At 52.7% G+C, this 27614-nt stretch overlaps 1 protein-coding gene across 1 annotated transcript in view; it reads left to right on the top strand.

Annotated features, from left to right (window-relative positions):
• The first annotated feature begins 7434 nt into the window (after positions 1–7434).
• APCDD1L (APC down-regulated 1 like) overlaps positions 7435–27614 on the top strand; it is a 47953-nt gene continuing 27773 nt past the window's right edge. Inside the window, exon 1 of the mRNA XM_036901884.2 lies at positions 7435–8481. Coding sequence (XP_036757779.2) covers positions 7950–8481 — 532 coding nt within the window. The 5' untranslated portion in view covers positions 7435–7949. The remainder of the gene's footprint in view (positions 8482–27614) is intronic.

Raw genomic sequence — 27614 nt, 5'->3', positions numbered from 1 at the left:
ACAGCGGGAGCCAGCGGACTAGCCACCAGGTGCCACCTTGGGGACCAGCTTCCCAGGGGTCTTCAGGCGGCTCAGTCACGGCACACAGACACCCACCAGCTTCCCCTCCGTGACCACACCTGAGGTCTGGGCCATGTCACCCCAGGAGCCCCTTCTGTTCCCTTTCACTGTGGCCAGTGGGCCACAAACGTCCAAGCTGTGAGAACTGTGGGAGCAGAAGGCCCAGGAAAGGTGGCTGCAATCACCCCCACCCTCCGCATCACCTGTAGCCGTCCCGTCGTTCACCAGCTCATCCAGCCGTGTCCCCAAGGAGGTCCAGGGGTGCTGAGAGCAGGGTCTCTGGCCAAGATCCGAAGGCTTCACCAGGTTGTCTTCTGTTTATTTAAAATGTTTGCTAAAACTAATCGCATGTTACTTAATTTCCTGGAGCTTTGGGGAAACAGGCCAGGAAAAAAAAAAAAGCCCTCTGACTCATTTTTCTCTCCTCCTTCCACATGGCGGGAAATGGCAGCCCGGCTCCCCAGGGCCTTGGAAAGGCCCCTCCCAGTGGGTGTCGGTACAAGGGCCCTGCCAGTCACAAGCGCCGCTGGGCCACAAACCCTGGTGTTTGCCACCTTGGCCCAGGTGGGGAGACCCGTGCGGCAGGAGGGGCGGGGGAAGAAGGCACGGAACCTCACTAGCCCCTCTCTTAGGGGCACTCTGCACGTCACCACCACCCCAAGCCCCATTTGCCCTATTTGGCCTCTCAGCATTGGGACATCCTGCAGTACAGCCTATGAATTGTTTTTAAGCATGAGCCAAATATAACAGGTTGCTCTCCAGATCTGTTTAAAAAGGATAAACCCCAACTAAGCACATAAATAACACCCCACTGCTTATATCCCATAAACACGGCCAGAGAGCCAAGATCATGAAAGCGCCCAGGCACAGCTTCTCATTGTTATCCCATTACGGCCGTTAAACGTAGGAAAGAAAATGCCTTCCTATCTTGGGTCTGGTTTAAACTATCAGGGAACAGATTAGAGTGAATTAACGCCTTGAACTCTGACACCACCAGCCGGGAGGCTCCCAGTGGAATCCACACCTGTCACACACACAGTTTCAGAAAACCTAAGTGGACACTGACATGCTGCCCCCATCCAAGCATCCCCAATGCTGGTACCTAATCTGTCACTCTCGAATCTGGATCATGAGATAAACCCCCTCCTCTGAGACAGAAAATCAGTGGACTCCGAGCAGAACTGTGCCAAGGTCTCTTGCTGGCACTCAGGAAATTGCCAGGGGTTCCGGGCCTCAAGGCAAGACTGCTAAGTTGCTTCTGGCAAGTTGGAGAGAGCTTATCAATTATTCATGCAACTGGATAAACAGGGATTTTATCTTGTAGCATGAATCAAGAGATAAAAATTCCATTTCAAGAGGGAGGGTGGAGACTAAACCCTGCATATTAATTGTAAACTGAAAAATGAAGAAGGAAAGAAAAAAGTAAGTGAGGTCTGCTTGGACTGTGCTGCGAGCACTCAGAAGATGCCCCCTGCCCCCAAATTTCTCTCTGTTCACCTTGAACATAGCTCACCTGCTCTCTGGACCATGCACCAAACCTTGTCTATTGATGTAATGAACCAGCTCAAAACCCTTGATTGGCAGGTGATGGTGGGGGCCCCTTTGAATGGATTTTTAAACACCTTTAAGGTATTTTTATTTAAAATCAATTTGCTGCCCCCAGGCTAAAATTGGAAGCAGAGGTAAGTTTACATATAGCTGCCTGACGTGGCAAAAGGCTCAGACACAACAAAACAAAGTAAATCCAACACGCAGGGCATTTTGCTCAAAAAAGACTGACTTTGCTTTCTGTCCTGTCTCCTGTCTCCCCATGGCCTTGCACCTGCCAAGTCCTTAAAGGCTGGGAAATTAACCCAAAAGATGAAATTGGGGCATTAGTGGTTTTTTTAGACATGCGTATGATTAAACTTGATCACAGATTGGAAAAAATATACGTAAGTGGCAAAAAAAGCTGTACATCCCAGTGTCACCAGGGCTTGTTCTTGGACAGGAGAACTACACAGGACTTTCATTTGTACTTTTTACTTTGTATCTTCCAAATAGTATATAAGGAGCACTGTTCATTTTATAAAGGAAGAGAAGTCAACTCTGGGCCTTTTAAATGCTGTGTTCGGAACACATACTGATTGTTATAATGGGGAATAACAATAAACTATATTGTTAAAGTCAACAGTCGGAAGCCACATGTCTCCTCCTGTTCTTAAGTTTTTCTTCAACAAAAGCCCTCCAAACCAGGGAGACTGTCACAGTCGGTTTTCCCTTTCTGGCCATCCAGCCGGTGGGTGGCTGTGGAAGGAACACCCCTGCTCCGGGCAGTGAGTCTGCAAACACTTGCAGGTATGGGCAGATGGAGCCCCTATCGTGCCCTTGGGTCCAGGCATGGAGGGGAGGACCAAGAGGGGTCAGGAATTCTGACTCTAGGGTGACACCCAGCCGCCACCTTGGCGATCCCTCCTCACCTTGCTGTGCCTCAGTTTCTCCATCTTCAGGAACAGGGGCCAGTGGTGTCCTATCTCTTTGGTTCATGCTACATTTTGGAGCTCAGATGCAGAAAGTTGCAATATTGAGTCATGCTGTGCTGACACCCTCAGTCTGTGTAAGGACCCTTATTTGCCGTATGCTTTTCCCTGCCTCCCTCCCAATCTTCATCCCATTTCACTCCTCTCCCTCCTAAAGGCAACCCCTCAAATATGTCTGCTGTACTCAAGTGCACATGCGTGAACCGCATGTGTGGTGTGCCGCGTGCTGGTCTGTTAGGAGTTTACGTGGATGAGCCCCCTGCTCCCTTCTTCCCTGAGACACTGTGCGTTCCGATCTCTCCCTATTGTGTGTATCTTGTTTCTTCCTCTGACAGCTCTGAGGATCCCAAGTTTGACAGACACTTAGGGGGCCGCCGCTTTGCTTCCCACAAAGAACGCTGTGGTGAAGCTACGGTGGCACCAGGGAGCTGCTCAGGCAGGGAGGAGGGGAGCTCAGAGAACCCCACCTCTGCCTCCTCCCTGTCACCTCCTCCTGACGAGGCCCCTGAGGAACCACTTGAAAGTGAGTGAACTAGAACGTGCCCCAGAGGCGCCCCAGCTCTGACACCCCACTGTACTGAGCCTCACTGTGTCTCTGGCACACAGGCATCAAGGGTCTCTGTTCAGGGGATTCATCCCCCCCAGGTAACAGCCACCATCTCACCAAGGACACGCAACCCGCAGGCCCACACTGAGAGCTCTGCTTGCATTGCCTCCCACGATCCTCCCAGAACCCTCGCAGGAGTCCCACTTTCTAGATGAGCAAAACGGCTCCGAGAGGTTGCCCAAGCCCTGGACTTCGAGTGGCAGCACCGAGACGCGATCCCCGCCAGAGATGCAGCACCTCCTTCCCTGGGCCGGGCAGCCTCCCAGGCCTGGCCCCTGCAGAAGCCCTCTCTCACGCTGAATTGTCTTGCTTCCCCAGTAAAATGGACTGAACCAGTTCATTCTTCCCAGTCGGCCTGTGAGCCTTGCTGGGTCTAAATCGCTTCAAACCCTGTCAACTCCTGGCCCAAGGTAACTGGGTGCTTTACACACAGACAGAGCTGCTGGCGCCCAGGCTGGGAGGCTCACCCAGTCATTCCACAACCGATGGGAGGCCAGGGCCACCCTGGCACCAGTCAGAGAGGTGAGGCTGACTGGGGACCTGGCGAGTTAAAAAGAAAACCAGCCCCAACCTCCCAGGCAAGCAAGCCTGGCAACATGAGAGCACATGTTTGCTCCTCATGCAGCAAAAAATGTAAGCGCCTAACCTTAGGTCGGGCTCCGGGGCTACTCGGTGGGAGCGCACAGCCCACCCTGTGGCGGAGTGCCTGCCAAGCGCAGGGACTGTGGTATGTCTCCACCATCTGGGCACTGGCAACCCAAGGTGAGTTAATACAGTAATGCATTATTACTAGCAAAGTAATAAATGTGAGGATAAAATCAACAAACCACTCGGCTTGGGCACCACCCAGAACAACAATCATGACAGACACCAGCTAGTCATTCTGCCCATCCACCCGCCCACCCACTCATTTACCCATGCTCCCTGCATCCCCCAGTGTTCTGGGAACACCTATGTCCCAGGTGCTGCGTAAGTCCTCTGATGCCTACCTGCACCCTCAACCCGATGGAGCAAGAAAACTGAGACAGGTGTGAGGGCTGGTAGGGAAGTTGCTGGGCAGCCCAGGGCATTTTCACAATCTGCCTCCTGTAGGGACAGGCGGTCAAAAAGCCATTCAGGACCGAGGCAGTTGAGAGTCAGGCTGGGGAGCCAGGCCAGGTTCTCAGCCAGGCTGCCTCTCACAGCAGCTGTGCGACCTTCGACTTCTCCCCAGAGAGTCTGAGGGCCTGAGGAGCTCTGCAGCCTGCACCCGAAGCTCACTTCTGCACACATTGTCTTCTTAATCCTACGGGGTAGCACAGACACCGCCCCCATTTTACAGAGAAAGAAATCAAGACTCAGAGTGAGTTGTAGGGCTCAGACTGGGCACCCAGGGCTCACAGTGTAAGGAGCACCCACCTCAGGTGCCTGCCCTGCCCCAGTGCAAGCCTGAGTGAGCAGCCCCATGCATCTTCAGCCCTAGGTGCCTTGCCCAGCCCCAGCCCTGGTGAGTTGCATTGAGATTGTAGCCAGGTCTTCTGACTTGAACTCCGTGCCCATTCCGTAGGGTTTATAGGCGGGAACACTGTTTCTCTACCTCAGTTTCTCCATCTGTAACATGAGGTTTGTAGTGAGGATCTGCTCAACGCCACGCCTGGCTGGTGGGATGCTGTGTGGACAAGAACAGTCACCGGGGGGGATCCTGCCTGCTCCGGCTTGTCCTCACTTCATCCAGAGCAGTGCCTACCCACCTTTCCTGCCTGGGAAGCTGGCCTGGATGTTTATTTGGTTATTAGATAACCAGGCCTGGGCACCATTTCTTTGATCAGACACCCCTGATAACGAGCAGGGGAAGCAGACCATTTTATAGCAAGATTTTGTGGGGTGATTTTATCTTCCTGTGGTGTTTTGAACAGAGACAAGGATGAGGAGGGAGGGGGTTGTTGGGGAAAGAAGGGAAGAGGCCCCCTTCTGCGGGGCTTGCCTTTGGCCACACCCCACACTCTGCCTTGGCAGGGGGGAGGGGGGACATCATGGCAGAGCATGGACGCCCGGCCCCCCGGTCCCGTCATGGACATCTGCCTCCTGGCCACCTCCCCCACGTGGGCTGCGCGCTGCCTCAGGAAAGCCCTCCATGTGTCCTCCCTCTCCCCCTGCAACTCTGACCAGCTGGGGGGGTAGCCTGCCGTTAACTGCCCAGAGAAGCCCAGCTCTGGGTGTCAAACGCAATAGTGCCCAATGGACGTGACTCGCAGCCAGCAGAGCTGGGGCCCGAGAAATAATTCGCTTCTCCCCCAAACAACCTTACAATTGCTACCGTTTCAAATGCTCCTGGGTGATTGTTCTGTGTGTAAGAACCGAACGTACACCATCCTTCTAGAAAATGCAAGGTCTGGACAATAGTAGGGTTTTGTTGTCGTTGTTAAAAATAATATATGTTTGGAACCAATAAATATGTTTTCGCTGTGGCTCCGTCTTTCTCTTTTGTTTGATCCCCTTGTGACTAGAGGAGAGTCTTGTTCAAACACTATTCATTCATTTTCATCGCTTTTTTATCTTTTTGGAGTACACGGCATTGTCTGGGAACAGGGAGCTTATCCGGCCTGCGCTTCCTTTCTCACCTGTGAGAGTGGCAGCACGGCACAAGTCACCTTGAATGCCCTCTCCAGCTGCTCCCGTTCTCCCAAGTGCCACCCCGCCATCAGGGTGAGGGTGAGGTGGGCTCGGGTGCCGCCTGTAACTCTCAGTCCCCATAGTGGGGTCAGCGGAGACTCGGGGAGCTGTGCCGTAGCGCTTCCCCTTTATTCCTAAGCCTCTTGGAAGAAAGGCTGCCCCGATGGAACGGGCTTTTTCATTTAGGGTCTTCAGATTCAGAACAGAGCCGAGAGCACAGTGAGACAGAGCACCCTGTGGAGGCGCGACGCATCTCCGTCACGAGTGGGGACTCAGGAGTTCTGCCACCTTCAGCTGTGTGGCCTCGGGACAGTAGCCCAGTCTCTCTGAACTCAGCTTCCCCATTCTGTCAAAGGGAGCCAGCAATAATTCCTATTTCTCATCAGGTTGTTCAGATATAAAACACATGCACTCCAACCACACCAAGTTCTCAATAATTATCAGGAAAACTCTTATTTGTAAATAAGCCAATACCACAATTAATACATGAGTCCCCTCCTTTGGAGGAAGTTCTCACTTCTAATAACAGGACGATACATTCTGAAAGTACTACATGGTAACCCCACCTGGGACATCAGCGACAAAATCCTTCCCACGCCGACCCACCAAAGCCCTGGTGTGTGGCCTGGGACTTCAAAATGCCCACATTCTGAAAGCCCAGAGAGTGTGGTCTCAAACGTTTATGGACAGCATAGCATGCAGTTTTTAAAACTATCTGTAATTTTAAGTTTTGCAAATTTAAAGACACATAATTACTACAAGTAATCACAATTATGCAATTATAAATAATCACCTTGCACAACTCTCCCACCCATAAAAGCCACCCCTCCCGCTAGAATGTAACGTGCTGTGTGGCCCTCTCTGCCAGGGAGAGCCAGTGCAGATCTGTTTCAGCAAGGCCACCTTGCACCTCGTGCTGTTCTCAGCAACCCACAGAAAAAATGTCATTTTCAGGAAGGGAATTGATCGCTCTCTCACATTTCCATTTGTGTCAGATCACGCTGGGGCCTCATTCCACACTTTCTGCTCTTCTCTGTTGCCTCTGGAGAAGAGGAGGCTAAGGACAGCCCAGCGGGGCCGGGGCTAGGGGTCCTGGGCATTGACTTTAGTTGAAAGGCTCCTGGGAGCCTCCCCCAAGCTTCTGGAAAGGGGCCAAAAGGTAACGGGGTCGTCGCCCAATCCCTCAGCAGCAAGCAGCCCACACACGTAGACAGATGGGTGTGTAAACTCCTCGGAGGGGCAGCCTCCGGCCTGGACACGTGCCCTGAACAGACCTTCTCCCCCGTGTCCCCACGCCCTACCCAAGGGGACAGTGTCCGCTCCCTCCCCTCCCACCCTCTCTCTCTCTGCCCCCTTGGCTTGCTCCTTTCTGCTCCACCTCCCTCCTGACATCTCCGTCCTCCCCCTTCTGTCTCCCTCCACTGCCCCTCCTCTCCTTCTCTCCTTTCCTCCCCCCCACTTTCTCTCTCCCCGTTGCCCTCTCCTTTCCTGTCTTGCGCTCCCCCCTCTCCTTCCCCTCTTTCCCTGTTACTTTCTCTCTCCTGTGCTCTTTCCACTCGCCCACCCTGAACGGCCCTGTGAGAATGGACTCCTGACCTACCTCTCTCCCCAGCCCGCAGCCCGGCGCCACACGGCTGCACTTCCGTTACCCAGACGCCCGTGCAGGTGGGCGCACAAGGGTAAAACTTCCCAGTCCAAGTGCTTCTCTTTCTCTTTTTCATTCATAAGTCCAGTAACTTGGCCCTGCCCAGATGCTCTGGCCCCTTCCAAGGCCGGCCTGGGTGGGTGCCTGAGGTGACTAGTTTGGAGGCATCCTGTGTGGCCCCCACCCTCCTTCCAGCTGCCCTGCCCCTGAGCTGCCACCCTAAACTGACTCACTCAGAAGAGAACTGGAGGCGGGGTGGGCGGCAGGCGTTGCTGCCGGGGCTCCCGGGGAGGACACCCAGCCTGGCCAGCCCCGCAGTTTGCCTGGATACTCTTTGGGGTTGGGATGAGCTAATCAGAGCAGGGCTGGCTGCTCGGCCCCGAGGCTGGCCACTCTCACTGTGAGCTGAGCTTGCTGGCCTATGAGGAAGGCCTGAATAGAAACTTCAGGTTCGGGGGGCCCAGCGATGCTGGAAGAAAGAGTCCCCCCTTCCCCTCGCCCTTCAAGGGGACGGCTTGGCACAGGGAATGGTGCGCTTTGGCTGGAGAAGCGCACAGCGCTGGCTCGGCCAGGACGCAAGTCTGGGGAGGCCCTGCTCACTACGAAGACTTCGGGGAGGCCAGGGCCACGAGGTGGAGGGGGGTCGGCTGGGGGGTCTGAACGGCTGGGGGAGCTGCGCCAGCGGGCTGGGCGCGCGGCGCTGCTGGGCGCGCAACGCCCGGGGCTGTCTCCACCTCTTCTGGCAAGTTGGACCTATGAGTGCGCAGCTCGACTTACAACTGTCGGGAGGGTGAGCGCGTGCGAGCGCCGAGGGGGCGCGGGACCCTTGCAGCGTCGCAGGACCCCGGCGGGGCCGCCCACGTCCGCTGCCGCCGGAGAGCCCCGCGCCCACGGCCCCGCTCCGCGCACGGTGGAGGAGCCCCGGGGCCGTCCTGCCAGCCCCGACGGGATGCCCGCAGCCATGCTCCCCCACGTTTGCGTCCTGGCGCTTTTGGGAGGTAGGTACGCCCTCCCGCCGCCGGCTGCCTGCCTGAGGTCGGAAGGGAGGGAGCTCGCCGCCCGGAGGTCCTGAGGGTCCTTGGGGACTGCTGTACGGGCCGGCACAGCGGGCCGGCGACGCTGCGCCCCGCGCGCTCTTCCCCGGCCTCGGCCTCGGCTGGCCGGCACCTGCAGCGCTTCCTGGCTGCTCTGGGCCCTGCGCGAGGGAGCCGGGTCACCGAGCCACGTGCGCGCCCCTCCGCAGAGTGCGCCGTCGGACCGATCGCCAGGCACCGGGAGCAGCCCCGGGCCGTAGAGAGGGGCGGGACTTCCAAGAAAATGCAGGAGGACCCCAGACCCACTGAGACCCCCGTGGGTCACGCAGGACAGGGCCGCAGGATCTGGCCTTGCCCGCTGAGTCCTGGGCCCGCGGGTGCTCGGGGCTCGTGCCCTGCAGCAGCACTGGTGGAGAAGCTAGGGGAGGCTGCAGTGACCCAGGGCGCAGGCTGGTGCCCAGCAAGCCTGACGGGGGCCCCGGTAGAGGAGGCAGAGCCTTCTCTGGGACTGCCTGCTCTCCTGCGGGCTCTTCAAGGGAATGGGGATGGACCAAACTCTACAAATACCAGCTGACCATGATGTGCCACCATTGGCAAAACGACAATGTCAACTATAGTTGTGGTAGTGCGCCCAGCCCCGGGCCCAGCCCCAGGCCCCTCACATTGACAAGGGTTAGAAATTCTGGCCCTGGACTCAGACAGAGTCAGACCATCTGGCTCAGAACCCACACCCACTGCATATCACCTGTGCGGCCTTGGGCAGGCATGACCCCCCCTTCTCAGCCTCAGAGTTCTCACCTGCCAGATAGACTTACAACACCACCCTCCCCGCCCCGTGCCACCCAGGGCTATGGGGAGCTTTAGGAGTGCAGGGAAAGCACCCATGCTTGGTAAGCAGCAGCCCGCACAGGCTCCCAGGCCCCACCCCACACCCTACTCCATTCACAGGCAAGGAGCAAAGTCAGGTCTACCTACAGAAGCTCCTCCATCCTTGGCTTTTCTTTACAAGCCCAAATTTTTAAGCAGGATATCTGAGGAGAGCTGAAAGTGGTCTGAAGGAAGGTCAAGGTGGGGGTGGGTCGGCAGTTTGGAGAGTTGTGGGTACATCCATCAAAAGGGTGCGTTCATTTCAGCACCGCTTTCCTGCCAGAGCTGGAGACGAGAGGTTTGGCTGGAGAGCTCTCCTTGGGGCAGCGTCTTCCCTCAGTGCAAAAACAGGCCGAGACAGCGTGCCCGTTAGGACAGCAGGAAAGTACAGGTGGTGGGAGGCGGAGGCGACAGGGTGGCGGGAGGAGAGTCTGCATTTTGCTTTGGGCGCTGGGATGGGAAGGCTGGGACCCCCGTGTCTTTACTCTCCCCTCCACCTCCCAAGCGGAGCTGTCCTGTGGGAGTGGGACTGTCAAGAGCAAGAGCACAGAGCACCCCATAAACCCACAGCGCGGTCACAGGGCAGGCCTGCTGTCTTTGGCAGGCCCTGAGCTTCTTGTCATGCCAATAAAATCACTGGGAGCTCAGCATGGCACTCGTCTCGGGCAGTCCTGCTGCCTTGCTCCTTGGCCACCTTTCCCCACAGCAAATGAGACGGGTCCGCAGGAGAGAAGCCAGGGGCACCCGTGGGCCCGAGGGGGAGTGGAAGAGGCCACTCAGGAGGCCGCTGGCCCTCCGTTCAGACACAGACGTTGGCAAGGGCTCCTGGAAGCTGGGCACCGTTTTCCACTGAACACTATTTTCAAAAGTCCGTCTCACCACTGGCTTCATCAGCAAGCAACAGTGGTCTTTGCTTTGGTGAAAGGAAACAGAACCAAGTTAATCCTTCAGGGACTTACACAATTCAGGCACCTGAGCTGAGGCAGGTCTGAACTTCGTGCCTCCAGGTTCGGGAAACTGTGTAGAATGGCACACCAAAGGCCACACGGAGTGAATCCACATTGAGTATGAACGCACGCACGCCACAGCTTCTCTACCTCAGCACTGCTGACACTTTGGGCCAGATGCTTCTCTGTGTCGGGCGCCGTCCTGTGCACATTTAGCAGCATCCTGGCCTCTACACACCAGATGCCAGTGGTAACACCTCCCCAGTCATGGCAATCAAAAAGGTCTCCAGACACAGCCAAGTGTCCCCTGGCGGGGCAAGATTGCCCCTGGCTGAGAACCACTGGTGTGGCTAGATCAAATTCAACTGGTAGCTTTTCAGATGAATCTGTCAAAACCACTAGGTTCCCTGGATTCTGTTATTCTTGATCTGAGCAATCAGGAAATCAGAGGCACAGCGGGCCCCAAGACAAACACCACCGCGTAGGTCCGTCTGCTTTGGGCACTGGTTTCTCCCATTCGTTCTCCCTCCCTCTTGTCTGTGAAAATGTCCTCTTCATGGAGGACAGGGGCTGGGCTGTGGGTAAGCGCAATTAGCTGCCCACCACAGCAGACCTTCCTCGAGCCCCATGGTGCCAGTCCAAGCTTTCAGCTCTGGTTCACTCCACAGCAATTTCTGGCTTTTAAAAATCTCCTTACTCAACAATTTATGCTTGAGGGGGAAAACGAGAAACCACAGCTTCTTTTCTCTTTCTCATTTGTATTTTTTTTTTCTAATTTCAGCCCTGCTTTTATGTCTAGCCATATGCTTTTTGATGGCAAGTTATCATTTAGAGACAGATTAATGAGAACAAAATCACAGGCTAATCCGAAATAAATTAGTTGTTGATGTGGGGGCTCCGTTTCAAAACCAAGAATAAAAACAAGGAAGAAAATTAACTTAAATACACTCGTCTGAAAAGCATATGTGAATAGGGATTGGTAATTGTATTCGTTATTTAAAAAAGAAAAAATTATCAACAGAAACTTCCCCTTGCTTCATCGCAGACAGATCACGGCCACCTGTCGCACTTATCTACTGACCGAGGCTGTGATCTCCAAATTCAAAATAACCAGCTCAAGGCAAATATAACAGCTTCCTTGATTTCAAAACCATCTGGGTGGCAAACCAGTTAGAAGCTACAGATGAGGAAACATTTGTGCAATGTATTGGAAGTTAACTATGTTAATGACAGCTTTAAGCCAGAATGAGCCCCTGATAAAACCCCAAGATACACTGCTTCCCCGCCGAAGTCAGTCTGGAAAGTGAAGATCAGCAGCCCAGCGCACAGGAAGGAAGGCAACAGAAATCAGTCTGAACTTGAGGGCAACTCAGCTGAGCTGGGGGACCCTAAGGAATGGACTAAATTCTGAGGTTGGCACAGGGGATGGCCATGAGGCATGGCCAAGGAGTAGACACACATGCACACACGCACACCAGGGCTTCTCAACTTCACCACTATTGACATTCTGGTCCAGATCAGTCTCTGTTGTGGGTTGTCCTGATTTCCTGATTGCTGAGAGCAAGGATAACAAAATCCAGCGAACCCAGTGGTTTTTGACAGATTCACCTGAAAAGCTACCGGTTGAGTTTGATCTCTCCACGGGGACAGCCGGAGGGACAGGACTGATGCCCAGCCAGGACCCCTACTCCCACCGCCGTGCACCTGGAGACCCGCTGGGCTTGGCCAACTCGAATGCATGTTCTGTGCGCTCCAAGGAGCTCGAGAGCAGAAGCTTAGGATTGGACGGACCTGTGTCCCCCTTAGCTCTGTCAGCTGCCTGCTCTGTCACCTGTGTTCTCATCAGTAAGTTGGGAATGGTGATAGCCCTGGCTTCCGGAGATGCTGGGAGGTTAAATGAGATGCTGTGGGGTTAGGGCCAGAGCCTTGTGAACCCTCTGTGTTACTGTGAAGTGCAGGCCCTGCACTAAACTCCCCAGCCCTGCAGAAGAAAGAGGCAGGCCCCTGCTCTCAGCCAGTCCCCAATTCAACTTGAGCTTGGGTGAGTCACTTAATATCCGTCTCCTTCTGGTGGGTGCTATATTTTTTTCCCACTCTGATGTTCCCAGGCGTTCTCAGGAACACTATGACTATTGTAATGATACCGACAAGAGCGACAAAATTAATCATCACTCCTATTTAGTGAGCCCGGCTCGGCCCTTCTTGTTCGCTGTCTCCTCTAATCCTCCAGCCCCAAGTGGGAATGACGACAGCAAGCACTGCCGGGGTCGGGCGAGGTGGATCAAAGGAAAAGTTGTCTAGCAGAGTCCTAGTGAGTTTCACTTCAGCGGAGGCGTCTTGGGGCCTTGCTGTGTGTGCGCCTCTTGCCGGCGTGAGGCACTGAGCACAGAGGGGCAAAGCAGGCAGCTCCCTGCCTGTCTGGAAGTCTGCGTCAAATGGACAATTAAATCTTAAATGAGCAATGAATTCCCAGAGTCTGGGGGCATCTAGCTGGAACTGGCCGGGAGGTTCAGGAAGGCCTCCCTGAAAAGGTGGTGTGTGAGCTGAAACTTGAAAAAAGAGAAGGGTTTAGCATCCAGGGAAAGGGCTTAGCATGTCTAAGGGCCTGGATGGGAGAGAAAATAGTGATGTGTTCAGGGACCAGAGGGAATGCCGGGGGGCTTGGAGGGAGAGAGTGAGGGGCTAGGGGTGGATAAGGTCAGAGGCTGGCAGGGTCTCGGTCACAGAGGGCCTTGGGGACCCTCGGGAAGGACTTGAATTTTATATCAAAGGCAATGGAGATCCCGCTGAAGGGTTTCCAGCAGTGGAGGAATGGGATGTCTTTGAAAGTAGTGAATTCTCCCATCCCTGGGGACATCCAAGAACAAGAGGTGATGTGGTGGGTGGCGTTGGCTATGGAGTTGCCTGGCTTTGCTCCCAGCCCTGAAAGTCTCTGATTTTAAGAGCCCAACCAGGACGCATACTTTGAACTGTCATTACGTCTCTCACCAGCCCCTCAAATTCAATGTCTGCTAATAATGCTGGTAATGTGACGGGTTATACCAACCAGGGTCCAGGCTATCCACAGGCCCGGCCCAGCACACGCCCACGTCAGCCCTTGGGGCAGGTCCTGCTGTGGCCCCATCCGGCAGTGCCCCAGGATGAGGGCAGGGCGAAGCTCAGGGCCTTTCCCCAGCCCCTCCCCGGTCAGCACTGCCGCTCTTTTTCCTCATCTCTTCCCCCCACCACACGGGCGGTACCAAGTCGAGGCCATCGTCCACTTTCCAGGGCATTCTGAGATTTAAAATGCTTATACTTGGTCAAGATGTAGGATGAGAGAAAGTCCCCCAACTGGAGTCACTCATGATTTGTGGGACCGAGTCCCAGCCAGACCCTCCGTCCAGCGCAGCCTGTTCTCCACCCTCGCCTTCCTTTCAGCTTCTGCCCCTTCCGGGGCTCCCTGGGCCTGATTCCACCCTCATCCCCACTCCCCTCATATACAAGCCTTCTTCCTCCTCAGAGGAGATGGTGGTCGCCGGCCACCACCACCGCGTCACATGAAGCCTGTCAGCCTGTCCACCAAGCCACACTCCTTTCCACCACAGCCTCCACACACACACACACACATGCTGTTCCTTCTGCTCAGAACACTGTTCCCTGCCCCAGCCCTCCCTTCATCTGTAGATTTGGGTGTAAATGCCTAGCAGAGGCAAAACGTGGGTGATAAATCCTTCACTAGTCTTCCTTCCAAATGGGCTGCACCAGCCAACACTGTCCACAGGTGGCCCAGGAGAGCGCCAGCTTCCTACATCCTTGCCGACCCTCATCACTGCCATGCTTTAAAAATCTTGCCAGTGGCGATGCTTTGCTGTTTAGACTTACAGTCCTTTAATTATGAGCAAAGAGGAATGTCTATCCGTATGTTTATGGAGCCCTGTTATTAAATATCCTACACCTGTTTGGTCATATCCATTGCGCATTTTTATATTAGCCTTCAAAAAAATATTTTCTTCTTTTTGGTTTGCTCTTTACATATAGAAAAGTAGCTATCTCTGGTATATTTTGTATATTTTGCAGATTTTCCTGGCTTGTCACTTGTTCACCCGAGCTTCCTAAAAGAGAAATTACTGATCATTGTGTTTTTTACATATAGTCCATTGAAACATGTGCAGTGGCACAAGGGCTATAAGCTAAGTGTGCATTTTTCCCCAGAGGGGAGAATAGATGGCCACATACTCTTACCATCAGTGACCACGTGTGGGGTGTGTGTGTGGAGGGACTGACTTCCCTTGGAGGGAGAGACACAGTTGAGGCACTGTGCTAAGCACATTAGATGCATCATCACCTCATTTGATTCTTGTGACCTCCCTGTGCCATGGGCAACCTTTACAGAAGATGGAAGTGAGACCGTGCACTCAAGGGCATCCAAGCCTGCAAACCCTGGAGCCAAGATTTGTGGGCCTGCATGCTTCATGTCTCCACTGCCCCCTTCCAGTGAAAGTTCAGCTCAAAATTGGGGTAAGGCTCTCCCTGCCCTGCTGCTGTTTGAAAGTACCAGGGTTTAGGGCAAAATCTTGTCACAGGAGGTACGCACACTCTCAGGCATCTGGGTCAAGAGTTTACATAACATGCCTTAGTGGGGAAGATTGCAATGCAGAGATGCAATGCACAGGCATGCTAACAAGAACAGTTTTCTAAATTCCTAATTAAATATTAATCTCAGAGTGTGGAAGAGAGAAGGCCCCTAATTGTCCATCTGCAAAGGCTGCCGAGTGGGCTGGGCTCTGGAATTCAGCTTCCCACATTCAGACTCCAGTTGCTCCCCTGACTTGCTGATGACTTCATCCTCCCATGCCTCAGTTTCCCTTGCAGGACAACGTTCACTCCCTGGGGTTGCCGTGAGGAGTAGGTGAGACTGTCTGTGTGAAAAGCTTAGGACAGTGCCAGGCACAGGACAAGTGCTTTGTAGGTTGTCACACACATCACGATTAAGGTGACAGGAAACCACCCTGTGGGTTACCGTCTTGGGACCAAGCTACACTGCTTCTTATGGGTGGCTGCAAGGTATTTGGGGACATCAGGCACATGGCTGAGAAGGAGGGGTCAGAAATGGAGTCTGGATGGGGTCAGAGGAGGGTGGTATGCAGAGTAAGGAAAAGGAGTCAGAAGCTCTAGTTCCTGCTTCCAAAGGAATGATGAGGGGACCTGGGGTGCCTTTGCCTGGTGATGTCTCCAAATGACCCACTGTAGTGAGTGGGATGTGCCACATTTTTTTCAGGAAGGAGGATTCGGGAAGTCTTTATTGTTTCCTAGAGCTACTATACAAAGTACCACAAACTGGGTGCCTGGAAACAACAGAAATGTATTGTCTCATGGTTTGGGAACTATGAAATCCAGGCATCAGCAGGGCCATGCCCCCTCTGACCTGTAGGGGAGAAGCCTGCCTTGCTTCTTGAAGCTTCTGGTGTTTGCTGGCAGTCCTTGGCATTCCCCGATGTGAAAGCATCCCTCCAAATCTCTGCCTATGTCACCACATGTCTGTCTTCTCCCTGGGTGTCTGTGCCTCTTTTCTCCTTATAAGGAGGCCACTCATCTTGGAACAGGGCCCACTGTACTCCAGGATAACCTCATCTTAACTATTTATATCTGTAATGACCCTATTTCTCAACAAAGTCACATTCTGAGGTACTTGGGGTATAGACTTGAGCATATCTTTTTGTGGGGATGCAATTCAGCCCATAACACTTAGTGTTATATCTGAAGGGCCCACTCTGGTAGGTGGGATGATACCAGGTGTTTCTGGGAAGTGGGGATTTGAGAAGTCACATGATCAGCCTACAGTTGAGAAGTGGGTGGGGCAGGGACAAGCCATACCCAGGGGACCAGGGAAGGGAGGGAGGCCAGGAGACCAAAACTTAAATATCTGACATTAGGCAGTGCCATAAATAAACTTTGAGGGAATTATGACCCACAAAAAAATTACATGTCCAGGAAATAATGAATGCTATGGGAAGATATTTTTGACATTATGTTGGAACAGAAACACAGTGTATGTAAGTTTATATTGTTTGCATTGTTGGGGGGCATCTTTATTCTTTATAAAAAATAAGAAGAAAACAAAGGAGATGAGGAGTTGGTTATCTCTGGGAGGTGGGATTATGGGTGATTTATCTTTATTTTTATATGTTTTTTTCTCTATTTCCTATAGGATCAGTTCCATCTGGAGCTGTGGGTTCCAAGGAAGGGGGCTGGGTTTGCAATCCCCCAGGTTTGCTAGGACCTTGGCAAGAGAGGCTGGTTAGAGAAGTGATGGAGGCTGGGGCTTGTGAAACCTGACTGCAGGTTGCTCAGGAGCCATCCAGAGCAGGTGAGATCCTTGACCCAGGAAGCCCTGACTACAGGCTGCAGGGTTGGGTCCTGGTGTCAGAAGTGGGATCACCCTCAAATGGCACTGGAGTTCTGGACAGTAGAGATGCTCTTAGGCAGGCTGGTGTTCCTGGCTGTTGATTTGGGGAACAGCAGGGTCTCAACCGTCCAGACATTTAGGACTCTGCACCCTCCTGCTACAAGGCATGGGGCATGACAAAGGTGCCCAGTCAAATGGATGGGACTTCAGAACAGGGAACCAGAGGCCTAATGGAGTGACTGAGGCCAGACCGTAGCTAGGGATGGGTCAATATCAGCAATAGCTAACATCTGCTGGGTACCTGCTCTTGTTAAGCACTATATTATATCAAGCATTATATTATTCCTCACAACCATGCTGTGATTCAGATACTGCTGTTATCACCATTTGACACCATGGACGTGGAGGCCACTGGCCTAGATGCTTCTGAAGGGTCAGAGGCCTGGAAAGACTGCAGTTCGCTGGGCTCTTGGTTGCAGGAGCCTCCAGAGCAGGTGAGATCCTAGACCCAGGAAGCTCAGAACTCACTGCTCCCAGTGGCTGAGGTGCTAATGGTCCCTCTGCATGGTCAGCACAGGAGCCAGAAGACCCACTGTCTACCACAGAGAGGCACCAGGGAAGGTGGGGTCCCTCACCAGTGCCAAGGAGATTCCTGTGCTACTGCTGGTCCCACTGGCAGGGGAGGCAAACGGATTCCCTGAGGAACCCTTGCTCCCCCATCCCATTTCCAAGTCTTCTTCTGCTTGAAGCAAAACAGCAGTGGACACGTCTTGGGTTCACCTGCCTGGGTTCCCTGGCCCCTTCATCTGCTAACGGCAAACAATCCCTCATTGACTCTAACCCTGGAGGGCTCGTCCGTCACGACACCTCCCCTCCACCGAGGGCAGGAGCCTCATGCTGGGCCAATAGGATGCTTGCTCCCAGGACCTTACATCTTACATGCAGTGACCAGAAGCTAAAATGTGTCCTGCCCACAGGGTGTCCTGGAGAAACTGCAGTGTAGTTCCCAGTAACTGGATTCCCTTAGTTCAGTGAGTACCCAGAGCCTTCTAAGGAATTCCGTCTTAGTTTCCATGAGTCAGACATGGCTTCTGTTACTTACAACAAAAGCACCTAACCAACGTGCCTCCAAAGTCTGTTTGAGATCAGGCTCTCTGAGCAGTTAGCTAAACTGTGAATGTCTTCCGTCCCCATTGCTAGCTGTCCCCAGAGCTCAGCGGGCATTACAGAATCAGAGCCACCCTCCCCAAGCCTCAAGATTAAACTATACCAAGGGGCAAAGAAAATCAATGCCTCACAGCCAACCCCACTCTTTCTCTAAAATACAGGTGAAAACAGAGCAAGACATAGATGTATTTAGCTGGAATCACCAGTGACAACAGTAAAAGAAAATGACATGTTCTGTGAAATACACAATTAGAGTCATTTAAACGTGTGTTTTTGGAGGTTGGGTGTGGCTTCTAGATAGTTTGCAGCTGAAGTCGCCTATTTGGCCCATCAGCTTTAACCAAAATCCTACGAGCTCTGATTTCCTTAACAGCACCCCACCATTGCAGAAGTGAACATCAACTGGCCAGGGAGTGAGAGAGCACACGACCGACGTTGGGACTTGGTTTTTCTCCCATGGTCTCACAGCACCTTGGCATTTTCATCTGCCTTTTGCAGGGCATCAGTGTAAAGTGACCACGAAATCCCAGAGATGGTAACAACCCTGGGACGGAGGGACGAGCAGCATTTTCCCGACATTCCCCACCCCAGGCTTGCAGGGACTGTCAGTGCTGGGGGGGGCTTTAGGAGCAGCCCGAAGGCCTGAAAAGTTGGAGTTGCAGGTTACCCGTAGACAGATAAGTCCGTCCCCGTCCAGAGCGTTCGTTATAGCTGCTGACAGGGACCCAGGGAAGGGAGGTTAGGACCTTGAGTCTCTAGAATCCTGTAAGGGCCTCAAGGGGGTGGAGGCAGGATGACTTGGAGTCTGAATACTGATCGCCAGAGACCTTCTCGGAGTGTCTGCGGCCGGACCAGGTAGAGTTCATTTATTAAGAGGCCGAAACATACTCCCTGTTTACTAGATAATTTGCTCAGAAACTCCTTTTCTGTTTTTGGTCCCACTTAAGCACAAAGGCAAACTTCTTTCTCTCTCTCTGCTAAATTCTAATTTAGGAGAGCTTAAATGAATGGGCATGTATTTATGATATTTTTAGATAATTTCGTATAACTTGAACTCAACGGTGCAAATGTTCTTCATTCAGGTATTCAGCTCCTCAGCGGGCATTCAGTGGGCACCTCTGAGGAGCTAGGCACTGTTCTACACGCTGGGGACCCAACAGTGAGCAAAATGGGACTGGCGTGGCCCTCAGGGGACTTGTGTTCTATTGGATGGTGGGGTTGGCGGGGAGGGGACCATAGACAATAAATAAAAAAACAAAGAAGAAAATGGATGGGCTAGCACTAAGAAACAAAGGGAAGAGTGTGGGGTGATAGCAAGCAGGGTGCTGGGGCTGTTAGAGGAGGTGTCCCTAGCAGAGGTGATGTTAAGGCTGGTGCCAAAAAGATGAAAAGGAGGGAGGCATGTGAAGTGCAGGGATGAGGGGGCCCTGGGGGTAGGGCTACTTAGGTGCAGAAGTCCTGAGGTCAACACCACTTTGGCCCGTTTAGGAAACAGAAGGAAATTCAACTCTCTTGTTGCTCTAGATCCCCTACCTTCAGCTGGGCACATGGCCGTCCAGAGACGGCAGAGCATTCTTCTGCCTCTCAGGCAGCTGGCAGGGCCCGTGGCTTGGGAGCACAAGGGGTGTGTGTGACTCACGGGAAGGGTGCACCTGCCCCGCACTCCTTCCCCTGGTAGACATGGCCACCCGGACCGTGCACACACAGGCCGTGCCTCTGGATGGGGCACTAAGACAGAACGAGCTGGGGCTCTGGGAACCTTTCTGGGCAGAGCAGACACACCAGCCCCGACTGCAGAAGAGAAATAAACTTCCACCGAGCTTTCTGCCGAAGCAGCCACAGTGCAGCCGAGTGAGTAAGGACGTAGAGGACTCTGAAGCCAACATGGGGACTGGCCTTCCAGGTGGACACATGGCAGGGAAGAGACCCTAAGAAAGGAGACAGAGGTGGGAGAGTGGTGCCACACCCTCAGTGAGGCAAGGGCAGTGGCCAGTGGCTGGAGATGATGTCCACCAGAAGGTGACAAGCATGGGGAGAGCCTTCAAGGACCAGGGGCTTTGGCCCAAGGGAAGAGGAGGCATCTTCTAGAAGCATCGCCAGCTCAGGCCCTGCAATGTTGGGGGCTGGCATCCAGGGAGAGGCCAGGCTCGGGGGTGGTGGATGCGGCTGGTCTCCAGATCCAAACACAGCTTGCATTCTCCTAAAATTCCTCCTTCAGTTCTGCCAGCCCCTTAAGACCCTCTTCCTGGTCAAGTGTGTCTCAACAGTTTCCATCTGGACGGGGGGCACAGGGATCCTTTGCACACGGCCAATTCAGGAAAACCAAGGGTGTTAATGGAACCTTTTTTCCCTTCAGAAATTGTATCCTTGTTAATCAGGAAACATGATACCTGAAAGTGCATGTAAGTATCTTTTAATAGGTTCCCTTTCTGAAGGGGTTCATTGCAGAGGCTGAGGCCAGCAATGCCACAACTGGCCTTTACAGGCTCTGATTAGAATGCTGCCCCTCCGAACACATTTCATTATTGAGTGAGACGCTTCTGCAGCTAGTTTACATTGTCTTTGCTTGGCTGACCTCGCACGCTATTGAATCGGAAAATGTAGTTGGTATCGTAAGGCCTCTTAATAATGTATTTTTTCGAAATAAGGGTCTTTTCCATTGCAAATGAGACAAAGAACACCATATTTAGCACAAAGAATGCCTCAGTCTATTTTGAAACATAATTTTCATTAGCCAGGTTTTCCATCGGAACAGGGATTTAAATTTTATTTAAAAAACAGCCTGCCCCTCCAGAACCCATGTTTATGTATATTCTTCCATAAAAAAAGTCCTGGAAAGATACACACATTAATAAGAATGGTTGCTGCTGGGAAGAGGGGAAGGATGCTGAGGGAATTCAGTTCCCTGCAAGGGATTATTTTTAAATAATGAGAATATATTAATACAGGCAGGATAAGGTTCAGCCTCCCCCCAGCGGTGTGTGTTTGGGTAAAGTGCTACGGGTTGAATTGTGCCCCCCGCCGGCCCCGAGAGTCCCACGTTGAAATCCGAACGCCCAGGACCTCAGAATGTGCCCTTACTTGCAGATAAGTCTTCTGCAGAGGTGACTGAGCTAAAAGGTGGTCTTTAGGGTGGGCCCTGATCCAGTGTGACAGACGTCCCCTCTAGAGGGGAAACTTGGGTGCACACTCACTCAGGGGGGAGACCTTGTGGAGAGACACAGGGAGCAGGCAGCATCTGCAGGCCAAGGAGGGAGGCCTCAGGGGGACCGACCTGCCGCCCCTTCACCCGGGGCTCCCAACCTCCAGGGCTGGGAAGGAGCCTGCTGTCTAACCCCCTGGTCTGGGGCGCTTTGTTACGGCAGCTCCAGGGACCCAACAGTCATGGCAGGGCCAGGTTCTCCCTCTCTCAGGTGAGGGCTGGGTGACCCAAGCTGGACATGCCGCTGTGGACGTGGCCATGGGTACAGCCCTCCTGAGCCCATCCTGCCCCCTGCAGCCCCCACCCTCCGGCCAGCCCAGGATCAGTCCAGCTGCCCGCACCAGACGCGGAGCAGGGACTGTGATCATCAGGTCTCATTCACACCGGCCACTTCCAGAGCGCCCGGCATGTTCCTGCGGGTGTTCTTCCCTTCAATCCTCAGAAAGGCCCCTGAGCCCTTGCCACTGCTTGGGGTGCCCGTGCCCCCCTAAGTTCCTACAACCCCACTCAAAGGGCTCCCCAGACTGACGATGCCCACCGCCTCCCCCACAGAGAGCGTCCAGGCCTCCGTGGGCTCCTGGCGAGTGTGCCCCGCTCGCCAAGCTTCTTGCAGGGGCCGGTCCCTCAGCCTGGCCGGGCCCACCCAGCTCTCCCCTCTGCTTTCTGACGCCCCCACCTCCTCCCCAGACTGTTCCCACTCCTCCAAATAGTCCTCCTCGGTCTTGTTGCAGGCTTAGGCCTCCTTAAATCAGTGCTTGCAATGGAAATGGAATGCCTGCCACATATGTAATCTTCAGTTTTCCAGTAGCCATGTTTTTAAAAGGTCAGGACGATGAGATGAAATTACATAATTATATATTTTAATGAATACTTAATATATTTTATTACCTATTTTATTTAACCTAATATTATTTCAACATTTCAATCAATATTTAAAAATTGAGAGAGCTCATATTATTTTTTATGGTAAGGCCTCATAAGTTGGTGTGTATTTTATACCTATAGCTCATCCCATTTTGGACACAGATTTTCCATCAGACATGCTTCCTCTGTATTTAGGTTTTATAGAATTTACAGTTGAAAAGGATATGCACTCACCCAAGTTGCTCCAAAACTGAAAAGTTTTCCAGGAACTGAACTGAACTCTTAGTTTTTAGATGTTAATTTTAAATAAAATTTAGAAATCCAGTTTCTTAGAAAAGGGACATTAGGTTAAAATCTAAGGACGTGTGAATCCAGGGTAGGTTTCGGTTAGTAGAGCCGTGTCAGTGTTGGTTCGCTGATGGTGACACACGGGCCTCCCCAAGGGTAAGATGCCAATAGCAGGGGCGCCGGGCGATGGCTGTGTGGGGCTCTATCTTCCCAACTTTTCTGTACATCCGAAACTGCTGAAATGAAATTTATCAAAAATTCAAAGTCTCGGCTTCCCACGGACCTCCTGTGGCTGGTGGCTCCCAAACTGGGCGGCGTGGCCTCGAGGGTCTTTGCCGCTGGCCTTTCTCTGCTCTCCTGCAGGGTCCCCCCACACTCCCCAGCCGTGCCTCGTCCACAAAAGGACTTGGGTGCATCCTGCCAACTAGCTCCTGGGCCTCCAAGAGGGCGCTGCCTCCATGCAGGGGAGTTGGGGCCTGCCTGGACACAAGGAGACCTCCACCCCTCTTCACACTGGGTGGGCCCCAGATGCCTCAAACTCAATTCACCAGCAGCCCCCCGAAACCTGCCTTGCCCACAGGGCACTCAGCTCCCAAGGGCCAGTGGCCCTCTCCTGCCCCACCCAGTGGCCTCAGCCACTCACCCTGCCCAACATCCCTTCTCAGACCCGCTCCCGCAGCCTCGTGCCCCAGAAAGACCCTGCGCCCCAGTCTGTGAGTTCAGACCTCATCACACACACCTGCAGATTTGCACAGTGACATTTCTATTTCACAAAGTTTGGGTAGCCTGCTTTTATTTTTCACTCACCAGTAGATCAGAGCCTTATTAACAATGCCTCCTTGGTGACCCCCATGCCCAGCCCAGCCCTCACCCATCTTTGCCTGGCCCACCAGGAAGACCCCTGAGGGGTCTCCTTCCCTGCACCCTGCTCTCCCCACCACTGCCCATGCTCCTCAGCTGTGTCTGCTGTCCGCACCCTCTGAGGGCACCTGGTGCCTCTGGGTGGAGTCCAAACTACTGGCTCCCCTGCCTGCGTGTGGGGCTACATTGTTCCACCAAGCCCAGCCCCTCCTCAGGGCCTTTGCACATGCTGCTTTCTCAGTCCTGCTGGGCCCACCTGGGCCGCCCGCACCTCCTCCCCATGTGGCACTTCCCTGGGCCCAGCTTCTTGCCCTTGCGGGCCATGTGCACACCAGTGCCTGCCTTTATGCTTCCTCTGTGAGATGGCTGGAGCAACGTGTGTCCCCACCTACAGCCGAGGCAGAAGGGGCTGCCCCGCTATACCCAGCACAGCACCTCCATGTGACAGGCGCTGCCCGGACGTGTGGTGAGCAAGCACGGGGACCCGCCTGCTCTCATCCACTGCTGTCACCCACCCACGGCGTGGTGACGAGTCATCTGGGGTCTGGCTGCCGGGCAGGGCTGGGCGCGCCTCTGGCGCCACAACATGCTTTATTCCTCTGCGAGGCTCTCCCACGCCTGACCCGGAGCTTCGAGTGGGTTATTGCTAAATAGAAGCAGTAATTGCATACACTAAAATTTCTTCTCAGGATTCAGAAAACCAGCCTGAACTCATTAACCTCGGGGGGAAGCAGAACTGAATAGAAATGCCCCTTGCCCTCAGCCGCTCATAAAAATAGTCATAAAGAGCGAACATCGTGAACAGCCCTGCACGCGGCAGGCCCCGTGCTGACTCCCCACCGCCCTCTGTCACGTGCTCCTCGCTCCCGGCGCTGCGAATGAATGACGTGGCTGCCTTCGCCCCAGACTGGGGATGAGGGAGCGGGGCTGGGGAGGGGGCCTGTGCCCGCGGCCCCACGAGCACTGCCCTGCAGCGTGGGCCCGGCCGCTGGCCCTGTCGGTGCCGGGGGTGCGGCAGTGTGTTGGGACATCACAGCCCGTGTAACAGGCCCACACTTAGAGTGTTCTGAGTTGCAACAGGAACCACACTCATGGACTGAGCTTTTCTGGCGGGTCAACCACGTGAAGCACTTCACCTGTGTTACCTCTTTCCCCACAGCAAGCCTCTGAACCCATCGTACACGTGGGGAAACTGAGGCATCCTCAGGTGAAGCACCCACGTCTCAGCCAAAGCCCCTTATGCGGGATTCCAGCCTAGATTTGCCTGGTGCAGCCTGGAGACGCCTCAGCCATGCTCCCCACCTTCAGAGGACTCTGGGCACGGGGGGGAGGAAAAGCAGGCATGTACTGGGGTGTGGGAAGCACAGGGCTCCTGCTGCTCCCCTCGAGGAAGCCCGCCTCCAGCAGGGCAGCTAAGGCGTGTCCGTGGCTAGGTCACACCCAGGACTCCTGTGCCCTGCGAGGTCTCAGTAAGGCTTTTGGCTCCCAGATTTACCTGCAAGAGGACCTGCTAAGTGGGCATTTACACCGGGCTGCCTGCTCAGGAAGGGCCCCACACTGGGTTTAAGGCTCTGCTGTCACCGTCTGAAAATCCTTAATACTTTCTGAACAAGGGCCCTGTGTTTTCAGTGTGCACTCACCCCGCAGGTTATGTAGCTGGTTCTGGTGGCCCCTGCTTGCTGTGTGACCCTCGGCAGGTCCAGCACCAGGCTTGGCAGATAGATGACAGGTTGGGTGGGACAGAGGCATCCCAGCTCTCAAGGGGCCCACAGTCTGCTGAGGAGGCCTGTGATCTGCACTGACAGGGGTCAGTGCTGGGGAGGTAGTGACCACACCCCCGTGGTTCCCCACAGAAGCAGGGCAGGTGGGGGGCACCAGGCCCTAGGGGACACCGGGGGGCCTGATTTGACATGGGGTCATGGAGAAGTTCTCACTGAAAAGGTGGCACTGGAGCTGAATGAGCCTAGAAGGTCCCAAAGACTGTTTTTGGGACAGGGAACTGCAAGTGCAAAGGCCCTGGGTCAGGGCCTCTGTGGGGTGACCACCTGCTGGGTGCCCAGGGACTTCAGGCTCTGTAACATACACCATAGGTGGGGTGACTTAAATTGTAAACATGTATCTGTCACCACTCTGGAGCCTGGGAGGCCAGGATCAAGGTGCCGGAGAATTCCATGAGTGGCAAGGGTCCCCCTCCTGTTGTGCCTTCTCACTGCCCAGCAGAGAGAGTGGGGGTCTCTTTCTTTTCTTTTCGTGGCACCAGTCCCTCCCTGGGGATCCACCCTCATGACCTCATCTAAGCCTCATATCTCCCAAAGGCTCCCCCTTACAAATGCCATCACCCTGGGGTACAGGGCTTCAACATATGAATTGCAGGGGATGCAAACATTCAGCCCATAGCACTAGGTGTGATAAAAAGCTGACAGGAGGTCAGCGTGTGTGGCTTGCAGAGTGCTAGGGGAGAACGGCAAGAGACAGGACTCAGACAAAGTAGATTGTGTAGGATTTTGAAATGGGAAGGGTTTTATACAGGAGAGTGACTTGATCAAATGTACCTTTTCATTCTACACTGTATGATAACTACAAAAATATGCATGCTCTGAAATATAAAATGGACACCCGCAGCCCCATCTCTCACCCCAAGAACCAGAACATTGCCAGTGTCTCTCTCCACCTGCATCTACTTCCCCTCCTAAATTTTGGGTTTGTCCTTTCCTTGCTTTTTTTTCAGAGTATATGTGCCCTGTAGGCATCTTTTAGCCATTCTTGGTCGTAGGCTATGCAAGCCTATCGCATCCTGTATTTGTTCCTCTGCACTGGCTTTTGTCGCTCGTATTATATTTCTGAGATGTGTGCATGTTGTTGGGTGTGGCTGACGCTCACATTTTCTCTGCTGTATAATATTCTAATATACAAAGGCACTGCAGGTTATTTTTATAGTCTTCCATCTATGAACATTTTGTTTGTTTCCAGTCTGGGGCTATTACAAGCAAGGTTATTCCTTACATTCTGTGCTTGTTGCTGGGTGCACACACACACACATAAAAGTTTTAAAATCTAAGTCATGCTCTATTAATGGTTCAGGCAATCACATTAGTGGGGCCCAACCAGTGTGTTTCCTCAATGAAAAAGACGAGAACACTGCCCCGCAGATGTCTTACAGTGAGAGCAGATATTGTTCCCATTATACGCATGTGTGTGTGTGTGTGTGCATGGATGTGCCTATGTACATATTAGGTGTTGATGTAAAAATGTTGTTTTGACTGCCAGTCACAGTTAATGTTTCTAAGCCATTGCTCTCATGTTGTAAACTTTTATAAAGTTAATTTACAAGAGTTGTTTTACAATGCAGTTATCCCAGTTTCCACTCCCACCTTCACAGTCCCCACCAATCACCACCTACACTTGCTATTTTGGGATTCATGTTTACTGATCTAACGAATGTAAAATGTCACCTCAGTGGGTTTTCATTTGTGTGGCCCTATGAATGGTTTGAATGTCTACATGACCTTATTTCTCATTCTGTTTCCTCTTCTGTGAAATTCTGGCTTGTGCCTCTTTTTGTATTGTTCGTATTGTTTGTCTTTTCCCTAAGATTATTGTAGGACTTCTTTACATACTCTATTAACCCTTTGCTGGTTATGCGTGTTGCATATTTCTTCTCCTGGTTTGTGACTTTCCTTCCCATTCCCTTTCCATTGTGTCTTTTGAGTAGCAGAAGTCCCTAACTTTAATGTAGCTTTATTTATCAGCTTGTCTTCCAGCATTAACACATTTTGCATTTTGTTTAAGAGATCCTTCTCTATCTTGAAGTCATAAAGATAATCTTCTACATTTTCTTCTAAAAGTTTTAGCATTTTTCCATTTACATCTAAGTCTTTTATCCACTGGAAATTGATCCGCGACTACGTTGTGAGGAAGGGGTCTGCTCCCCACGTGGATGACCAGTTGTCCTGCCCGTCTGGCTGAGAACCATCTCTTCCCCTATGACCAGCGGCCCTGCCATCTGCCATGATGTGTTTTATGAAGCAGTATCTGAGCTCTCTATTCTTTTGGTCGATTTGTTACTCTCTTCACAGAATATGCAATATTACAGTTACTCTAGTTCTCAATAAATCTTGATCTCTGATGTAACTCACCCCATACCTTATTTTTCTTCCATTTCTGACACCTTTGCTCTTTCATATAAATTTTATAACCATCTTGTCAAGATCCTGAAATATAATAAAATAACCTGTTGGCATCTTGACTGGAATCCATTTTAGAAGTGGTTTGAATTTGACTGGATTGGTTTGTAGAGAACAGACATCTCTTGATATTTCCTATCTACAAGTATATCACTTCATTTATTCATATCTTCTTTAATGGCTTTTAATGTCTCTCCTCCAACTATGTCTTGCTTATTTGTTTGAGCTTCATTCCTAGGAACCTTATACTTTTTACTGCCATTGCAAATGGCATCTTCTTCCCCACAACTATTTGTTGATGTTATGAAAGGTAATTTATTTCCTTACTTTGA

The sequence above is a fragment of the Manis pentadactyla genome, chromosome 5 (genome assembly GCF_030020395.1).
Source record: "Manis pentadactyla isolate mManPen7 chromosome 5, mManPen7.hap1, whole genome shotgun sequence".
Lineage (NCBI taxonomy): Eukaryota > Metazoa > Chordata > Mammalia > Pholidota > Manidae > Manis > Manis pentadactyla.
The sequence above is the reverse complement of the archived record's forward strand: the minus strand, read 5'-3'. Positions and strand labels throughout refer to the sequence as shown.